The sequence below is a fragment of the Telopea speciosissima genome, chromosome 7 (assembly GCF_018873765.1).
Source record: "Telopea speciosissima isolate NSW1024214 ecotype Mountain lineage chromosome 7, Tspe_v1, whole genome shotgun sequence".
Classification (NCBI taxonomy): Eukaryota; Viridiplantae; Streptophyta; class Magnoliopsida; order Proteales; family Proteaceae; genus Telopea; species Telopea speciosissima.
Window position 1 is genome coordinate 29182827 of NC_057922.1, and position 9485 is coordinate 29192311.

At 35.9% G+C, this 9485-nt stretch overlaps 1 protein-coding gene across 2 annotated transcripts; it reads left to right on the plus strand.

The window, feature by feature from the left end:
• The first annotated feature begins 3112 nt into the window (after positions 1 to 3112).
• LOC122669743 (bifunctional 3-dehydroquinate dehydratase/shikimate dehydrogenase, chloroplastic-like) lies at positions 3113 to 9244 on the plus strand. Of its 2 annotated transcripts, XM_043866587.1 has the most exons (11): positions 3113 to 3168; positions 3207 to 3497; positions 4189 to 4294; positions 5463 to 5681; positions 6106 to 6446; positions 6835 to 6898; positions 7430 to 7538; positions 8074 to 8220; positions 8322 to 8470; positions 8558 to 8720; positions 9139 to 9244. In XM_043866587.1, exons 2-11 carry the CDS (start codon positions 3283 to 3285, stop codon positions 9180 to 9182), a joined length of 1557 nt encoding a protein of 518 aa, XP_043722522.1. In that variant the 5' UTR covers positions 3113 to 3168; positions 3207 to 3282; the 3' UTR covers positions 9183 to 9244. The 2 variants fall into 2 exon arrangements, with proteins under 2 accessions (XP_043722522.1, XP_043722523.1); XM_043866588.1 differs by lacking the exon at positions 5463 to 5681.
• Positions 9245 to 9485: the final 241 nt, after the last annotated feature.

Sequence of the window (9485 nt, forward strand, 5' to 3'; positions counted from 1 at the left end):
TTCGTCGTTCGAGAGGAGTCTTACGCCTAACCTGGACATCTTGGACAGTTGGATGGCACACATCAATGTTTTTTTGGTAGAAACAGTACACATCAATGCTAGTAAGAAACAAAAAACTATTAATTCCTTGAGGGAGTTCGGCGAACCTGGAGTACTGGACGATGGTTGTATTGTTTTTTCTAAAAAAAAGAGAAAGTCATTGTTATTGTTATCGTTTCCATCGTTTCCTATCGGGTTTTTGTCAAATGCCCCCTTAGAAATGCCCATTTATCTAAATACCTCTTTATAATTTTTATAATTATAAATTATCCTTTACTTTTAAAATAATGTAGCACTTTGGTCCCTGCCATTAATTTGGAACATTATACATTAGTTTTAATGAATCTAATGACCAAAATGCCCTTCTGATAATAATCTATCAAAATTAAAAAAATAAAATGACCAAAATACCCTCATCTTTCCCAGATCATTTAAAGTTGAAACTGAAAGTTTTTTCCCCAAATTGATTATGATTTGAACCCATCTAGAAAGTAAGAGATCATATTTCGTATTCATGGGAAAGAGAGAAGAAAAGGAGTCTCAATACAGAGTTGAAGTATTTAGCTGCATATTATTTATTTCTGGTTATAGTTTCAGTATTGTTTCAAAACTTAAATTTCTCGTTGATTTCTTGTTTCTTACGTGAGATCCACTTCTTCAATTCTCACTTTTCTGATTTGATTTTCTGGATCTGATTTCTTATTACTGTTATGTCTTCTGTTTACTATTTAATCATCAAATAAGATCATTATTTGAGCATTCATCCAAAAAAAAAAGATCATTATTTGATTCAGTTCTGAACCCTTAAAATCCTACATCGACTTTACTTTTTCTGGCTTCATTTCGGCTCCATTTGGTTGCAAGGAGAATTAAAAAGAAGGAAAGGGAAATTTTTCAAACCTAAAAAAGAAACTTTTGTAATCATTATCCCATGTGATTGTATAAATTACTTTAATTTCTTATCATATATAGTAAATATACATTTTACACGTAATTTTTATTTTACATTTTAAACCAAAGGGAATTGGATGCAAAGTAAAGTGGAATTTAATAACCAAATATGGAATGATTTGGAGTTATTGATATTGTCACATGGTATCACATGGGGTAATGATTATAAAAATTTCTTTTTTAAGTATGAAAATTTCCTTTTCCTTCCCTTTAATTCCCCTTGCAACCAAACGGAGCCTTCAAGAATCTTAAATCCATACAGGAATATTTTGGAATCTGGTCATCAGATTCACTCCAAACTTTGCATGTCCTTTTACCCCTTAAACTGAAAACTCGACCTCATCTAGGTCCATCAGACTAGTTCGAATAGCCCACTGAGTTTTCTCCTAAATCTTGATGAGAATTATTATCAGTTCTACCCTCCACCTGTACATCTTATCTCTTCATCCACCTGTACATCTCATCCACCTACCCTCTCCTTTTGTTTATATTGTATATGGTAGGTAGGATATGATTTGTTCATATTGTACATGGTAGGTAGGATATGATTAGCTTAGGCTAAGGGAATCATATCCCCAATTAGAATAGACAAGGGAGACAATCCCTCTACCAAATAACTTAGTCAAAGGAGAGATTAGCTCCATTATCTTTGTATATATACACCTTCCATCTATACATGGAAATTACTGGATTTTGAATAATCAATTCAAATTTTCACATGGTATCAGTTTGCTAGGAATGATTATTCTCCTTGTGCTTTTCTTTTTCTCCTCATCTTTTCTCCTTTCAAGCTTGTCCCATTATCGATTCTACAGAGACTTTTTTCTATAGAGATATGAAACCGAAATACGTTTTCCATTTGACCATTGGGTTAGTAAACGCAAAAACAGATTACCTCAATAAAACCAATGACAGTTCAAACAACGTTCGGTCTTAATCTTTCATTAAGTAGAATATCATATTGGGCATAAGCCCATAGCTTGCAACCTTCTCAAACGATTCGTTCACTGCAAAATTGGATTAAGAAAAGAGAATGTGAAGGAATTAATTAATCATGAGATTCTCTGTGGTCTCTCTTCTTCCCACCAATGAGAATGACCGAAGCATATCATATTTTGTTTGGTTGCACATAAGAGTTCGATCGTCAGAGTGAATTCCAGTGCCCACCATTCTTGAAGTCAGCAAATGAGCTTCTTCTTCTATGTCTTCTGATTCGTCTATGATTGGGTTAGCAGATGAAGACTGGTCACTGGTATTCATGGTTTTGGAACTCACCATATTTGGATTTCTACGATTATTTCTACCTTCTCTTCGTCCAATACAATTTTTGTTTGAGATGATTTCTCCAGATCACAATCTGACAAAAACCCATCCTATGGATCAAGTGAATGATTCTCAAGTGAAAACTCATCAATCAATTCAGTTTCTTTTATGTGAACATTCCAACAACAGTCCAACATATTATAAATTAGAACCCAAATCGGTTCCTTGAAACGATCGGAAATCATATAAATGAGAGAACACTAAACGATTTGGGAAAATCATTCAAGAAAATTGGATTTCAGAGAGGTCTGGAAATCGTTTAGGGTTTTTTCAATTCAGTTTCAAATGTAAACGATTTGGGTAAGATGGGGTAATTTGGTCACTTTACTCTAAAGGTCTTATGTGGTTAGTGAAGGCTAGTTTGGTCATTCTAACCTTTTAAAAGCAGAATGGTCTAAGATTGGTAAAAAAAAGTCCAACCGTTTGCACATTACGTTCCAAATTAACAAGAAGAACCAAAGTGCTACATTATTTTGAAATAGGAGGAGTTTGCAATTAGAAAATTTGTAGAGGAGCATTTGGACAAATAGACATTTTCAGGGGAAAATTTGTCAAAAATCCTTTCCAACCCACCGAAGGTCTGAGACAACTCACTGGCCAATCAATAATAGAAGATCTTTTACGTCAAGACGCAACAGAGAGACAGAGAGACAGAGAGAGAGCAGCCACTTCAATGGTCCTTACCAAAAAAAGAAGCAGCCACTTCAAAGGTGCATGGGGTAGAAAACTCTTGTTTATAACCACACCAACCACTTCATGCAATCATATTTTCTATTCCGGGACAAGCAACGATCAGTTCGTAGTCGTTTATTTTTTGGGTCATAACTGCTGCAGTTTGTGTTCTATCTTCTTCATTTGTTGTTCAACTCCTACAATCTCGTTGAGTGGCTCTGTTTCTCTTCTGATTCTTTCTCTTCCTATTTTTTCTTTGTATTTTTGTTGGGTTTTGATAGTTTTCTTCAAATTCAAATGGGTAGTAGTGGAACGGTGAGAAATCCGATTATGGTTTGTGTTCCCTTAATGGGTAATTCCGTAGAGGAAATGATGTCTCAGATGGGTCAGGCGAAATCGCAAGGTGCAGACCTGGTCGAGATCAGGCTAGACTACATTCAAAACTTCCAGCCTCTCCATGACCTTGAAATTCTCCTTAGAGACAAACCGTTGCCGGTGATCATTGTCTATAGGTGTATAACTTAACTGACTCCTCGTCTGTCTCTGTTCTGTTTCCTTCATTTTTGTTACTTTGATTTTTCTTGATGTTCTGAACTTCTGATGCGCTGAAGTAGTATACCCACCTCTCCTTTCGTTCTAAGATTTACACAAATTATGACTGTGTGTCTAGTTTTTTATGTTGCGATAACCAAATGTTCAAATTTAACAAAGTCTAATGAAACCAAAGTCTGCTATTGACTCGACCTTACCAATCACAAAGAGATTAGTTCTGCACATAAGTGAATCCCTACTGGGTAGCTCCCTATTGTGCTTAGTTGCAAATGTTGAGCAAAACATGGATATTTGTTTACAGATTGAATTCAGACATATTGAATAATATAGTTTGCCAGATAAGTTGAAGAACGTGAAAAAAAATTTGTTGAGGAAAACGGGGAAGAGGGAAGAGTAATCCACCAATTTGTAGCTTTAAGGGAAACCCGCCAGCCCTCATTCAACCTCTAGTGTGTTCTGCTTTCAATGTTTTCTATAAACTTATATCCTTTTAGTAGTAATCTGTTATGATTATCACTATTGATGAGGTTAGCGGGTTTTTGTTCTTGAGAGCAAAATAATGCATTTGCGGTAATTTAATAGTATCTATGTGCGTTATGTATTTTTAATTCTTGAAAAATCAAGATATTTGGGTGTTCATAATTGTTCCAGGCCAAAATGGGAAGGTGGTCAGTATGAGGGTGATGAACAAAGGAGACTGGATGCACTTAAGTTAGCCATGGAATTGGGTGCTGATTATATTGATGTGGAACTCAAGGTAGTGTTTTTAGTTATTCTTGACTGTATCATAACAGATATAGCTGATTTAATGTGCACCTGTGGCCATGTTCTTTCTGTTATCTTCCTAGTAGACCCCTATATCTATCTATGTTTTCTTTTTCAGTATATTCTTTTTGAGTGCCTTCTTATTCATGTGTTTTTAGTTTCCGTAGAGAGATATGCAGATGTGCTGGTCTACAGTCTCTATAGAACTCTTTCAGTAGATACTGATCATGGGCTTTACTGATATGGTCCAGATTTGAGGAATTAAAAGACCAAGGGGTAGGGCAAAAATGACTTGGGAAGAACTAAAGAAATTGTGAGAAAAAATATGAATGGCTTTGGGTTGACAACAGAAATGAATAATAGAGTTGAATGACAAAACAGGACTCATGGAGTCATCCCCATTTAGCTGGATAATGCTTTGATGAGTTGAGTAAAGTTGTACCGCAACAGACTAAAAGTTGTTATTAGCCGGACAGGAACCCAAACTTGGTAATATGCCTCAGTAGTATGCTTTTTTATGCTGATTTTCGTTTTGATGAATTCCAGATTTATTTTGGCTCTATGACTTTTCCTTTCTCAAATTTTCAAGAATTTAGCATATCATAGATAAGTTAAGTAGTGCTTGTCCAATAGCTTGATCCTATATCCCTGGAATTCCTATATTTGTCAACACAAGTGCAATTTTTGGCAACATGCTGTGTTGGATCCCCACGTAAGTTGGAATCTCTGTACTTTTACTTCAGGAAGCTTTTGTAGACAGTTGGCAGAGCATGTCAAACACTTCTGTGGATTCTCATGAGCAGTGCAGCTAAAGAAATGAGTCTCTACATTGGGATTGAATGATTTGCCTTAGAATCTTAAATGTTCTCATGGGAGATCATACATTTTATTGTAAGAAAAATCGTGGCAGTAGGACCAACATTGATGTTGGACTTATTTTCCTTTTCACTCCACAAAACATATGTATTTTCTGTAACCTTTGGCCACTTGTCTCCAGATCATTCAGTGATACTGTTATAAGACTGACAACCATTATATATCTAGAGTTTATTACAAACGAAAATGAGTTCAATTTCAATTGATAGAAAACTTGTTCATTTTGACTCAAACATTTATTTAGGTCCTCGATCTGCTTTGACACATGTTGCATCACAATTCAGGGTGCATCTGATCTAATGGTGAATTCAAATTTAAACAAGCATTCTATTGGTAAAATAATTGTATCATGTCACGTGGGTGACTGCACTCCTTCAAAAGAAGATCTCAGCAATCTTGTTGCAAAAATGCACTCTACTGGAGCAGATGTCATCAAACTTGTCACGCATGCAAGTAATATTACAGATCTAGCAACGATTTTTCATTTGCTTTCGCATTGCAAGGTATCAATTTCATAGTTTTTCTACTTTGTTATGCTGTTAACCTTGAGAAACCTACTGTATAATTGAAAGTAAAGAGTAAGCAATCTAGTATCTTTCTTTGCTTATCAATACGAATGAAGACATGATAGGATTAAGCAGCTTCAGATCTTAAAAGTGAAAGTGTATTGCTAGCAAAAACAAAAGCCAGGAGAAAAGATTCACCTGATAAGTGTTTGCCCTCAATTCATAAATAACTGCAAAATGAATGCACTGAATGAAAAAATAGTGAATCTTGGACTTTAATAATTTTTTTCTTCTTCTCAAAGATGAAGATAATCTGTGTACTTAGGTTATTCCCCACGGATTTGTGGTATTTTCTTACATTAACTCTTCTCTGATACTTGCTATTGTTGTGACATGCTGGTTCCTTGCTATTTGTACACAGATTCCTTTAATTGCATACTCTACCGGTGATCGAGGCCTTATAAGCCATCTACTTTGTCCAAAGTTCGGGGGCTTTTTAGTTTATGGATCCATGAGAAACAATTCAATACCTGGCTTACCCACTTTGGACAGCCTCAGACAAGCTTATAAACTTGAGTATTTAAATGCAAATACAAAAGTGTTTGGGCTTGTCTCAAATCCAGTAGGGCACAGCAAAGGTCCAATTCTACATAATCCTGCCTTCAGACATACAGGTTACAATGGGATTTATGTCCCAATGCTTGTTGATGACCTGAAGGAATTCTTTAGGATATATTCATCTCCAGATTTTGCAGGTTTCAGGTATGCCAAATCATTCTGAATTTTTATTATGTTTTCCTGGTTAACAATTAGGATTGCTCTCTCGGTATCCAAAAGCATTTCCGTTACATAGGGCCATGGGGGTTGCCCACTAGACTATCCCTTTAACTGTTGATACTGAGTTAAGATTACAAGAGTGGCTCTCTCTGTCTCTTTGAATAAGTATAATTTTCTACGAATGTAATGAAATTGAATAATAAATATAGAATTGAGATATAGAAGAAAACCTGCTTCTGAGTTTTGCTGATTTGGTGTATGAGAGAGGATTGACTGTTGAAATTGTATCTTTTTTTTCCTTTTAATTACATAATCCATGTCTGCAATTTTTTGCTAAAGTATGTTTTCTCTTCCTCGTTTGTATGAATTGTAGTGTAGGAATTCCATACAAGGAAGCTGTTACTGGGTGCTGTGATGAAGTCCACCCTCTTGCTGAGGTGAAACTTATTTGTTCATGTTGATAGATTTGATAATTGAATTCAAGTTTACAATCTTGTGGATCGTTTGTTTAGTAATTTTTACATCATGGTCATGGCATTGTACATTTAAGCAGCTTTCTAGTGTCAACCTGGATCTGTTCTTGAAATTTGGTTTGTCTGAACTCTGGAAAAGGTTGGGCAGAGTTCATGTGAATTTTCCTGCAGCAGCTTGGAGAAGTTATTTTGGTTGAGTTTTCAACAGAGTTAGATTGTCCAGGCAATAAAAATATTTAAGATCTTTGTCATTTTGAATTGGTTTTTGCATGTTGGCCCTTAAATGCTGTTACAATCTTACAGCAATGTATAGTTTGTCACCCTAGACTGATGTAATCTTTTGATGATTATCAGTGACATCTGTGATTTTAGCTTCTCGTACTGATAGCCACAATGGATGTTATCATTGCATGAACAACTACATATTCATGGAAGTAGTGATGATGTAAATAGAAATAATATATTTTACCTTCTGAACTTTGGATTCTGTTTCAGTCTGTAGGAGCTGTAAATACTATTATAAGGAATCCTAGTTCTGGGAAGCTGGTTGGTTACAATACAGACTGTGAGGCTGCAATAACAGCAATTGAGGATGCATTAGGAGGTACTATCATTCACACCAAAGTCTTCAATCCAAATTGTAATTCTAATCCCTTTCTGAAATCCCTAAGACACATTCCTTTATGAACTTATAATTAGAATTAGTAGTCCTTTTCTTTCCGTAACAATTTAGCTCCTCCAATATTTCATTGATTTGCATTTTTGGCATAAGCAAATAACTTGTAGGAATGAAGTGATCATTCTGCTAGTTAAATCATGAATGTGGCTCATAATTCTTGCAATCCTACTTGCTACGTACATTGAGGATTTCATTTATCCTATGATGTCTGCCCTTGTAAGAGAGCTTTATTTTAAAGGCATCTTATGATTGAATATTAATCTGGATGGCAAGATCCAAGCCCTTGAATCGATTACATCCAAATGAATTTGGGCATGATAGATATCTCAGTTTACAGGGGAATAGGCCTCCTGCATTCATGGACTCCTCTGTACGGTAAGATATCTAGATCTAGTGTCATAGGGCTAACAAACCCCTGAAAAGCGTAATATTATGTACTGACAAGTTTGTTAACTCACAGCAAGAAGGGGCACTAATGATGCATCTTTCACTTCTCCGCTTGCTGGGAAACAGTTTGTGCTTGCTGGTGCGGGAGGTGCTGGAAGAGCACTGGCATTTGGTGCCAAAAGTAGGGGAGCACGGATTATCATTTTCGACATAGATTATGGTATAAAAACTGGAATTTCTCTTCTTAGAATGAAATGGAGCAGGTTTACTTGTGGTGACTTATCTTAATTATTTCTAGCCTTGATTGTTCCGTTTGAAAAGAGAGAGCAAGTTCTCTTGCCCACTCAGTTTCAGGAGAAGCGCAGCCTTACGAGGATATAGTTAAATTTTGTCCAGAGAAAGGAGGAATCCTTGCAAATGCCACACCTATAGGAATGCACCCAAATACAGATCGGATTCCTGTGGCAGAGGTTCTTTTCTACTTTATGATGCCACTGAAAAAATCCATGGCATTCTTGCAGTCTGAATTCTAATGTTGCCCACGATTGCTATTCTAGGATACTCTCGGAGTTTATCAGCTTGTCTTTGATTCAGTTTACAACCCTCGTAAAACCCGATTGTTGAAAGAAGCAGAAGCTGCTGGAGCTGTAGTTGTGAGTGGAGTTGAGATGTTCCTTCGGCAGGCTGTAGACCAGTTCAATCTCTTCACTGATGCAGAAGGTACAGCCAGTTTTTCCTTTCTGTGCATTTCATAATCTGCTTTAAGCTGATCTAGGAAAATTAGTACATGGTCAGCAATCTGAACATTCCAAATCTTCTGTTTGTGGGATTTGCCACTGAGCTCCAAACTATCTACTGATCTCTAGCATCAAAGTAAAAAGGCTGCTCATTCCAGATGGTACCTATGGTTGAAATGAGCTGTTTGTTCAGACAATGTGAATTCTATTTGTGGCTCATCCAAGGACTGGCCAATATCTAAAATGTGATCCAGATTGATGACCATGTGTTGTTTTACATGTAAGAATATCTCAATGAAGGCAGAGAGAATGTCACACATATCAGCTGACTACAATTTTATCCTATCACCAAAGCGATGTGATACTCATTAAAACTTTTGTTGTTTTATTTATGTTTGCAGCACCGGAGGAGTTCATGCGTGAGATCATTTTGGAAAAATTCTGACTCCTGGTGCCAACACAACTTAGTGTGATTTTTTTTTTTTTTTTTGGGAAGAAAACTGAAATAAACTTGTTTAAAAAAAAAAAAAAAATTTCTGTGCATGCATTATACAGTTTCCTTCTTGTGTTTTTTTTTAGGACTCTCATACTACACACTTGTATAATCCTGTGGATCACTATTATGTGTGAGAACTCTATAGTCACATTCAAAGGAGACAGCAATGTAGTGACATCTTGTTTGGATTTGTATCCCTCTCTGCTTACTTGTGAGATTTATTTTTATCATGAACTACTAAAATTATCTCAT

Coding starts and splice junctions, on each gene's coding strand:
- LOC122669743 (XM_043866587.1), top strand. CDS start 3,283: ATGGGTAGTAGTGGAACGGTGAGAAATCCGATTATGGTTTGTGTTCCC. Junction 6,447..6,834: donor CCAGATTTTGCAGGTTTCAG/GTATGCCAAATC, acceptor TATGAATTGTAG/TGTAGGAATTCCATACAAGG. Junction 8,221..8,321: donor CATTTTCGACATAGATTATG/GTATAAAAACTG, acceptor CCGTTTGAAAAG/AGAGAGCAAGTTCTCTTGCC.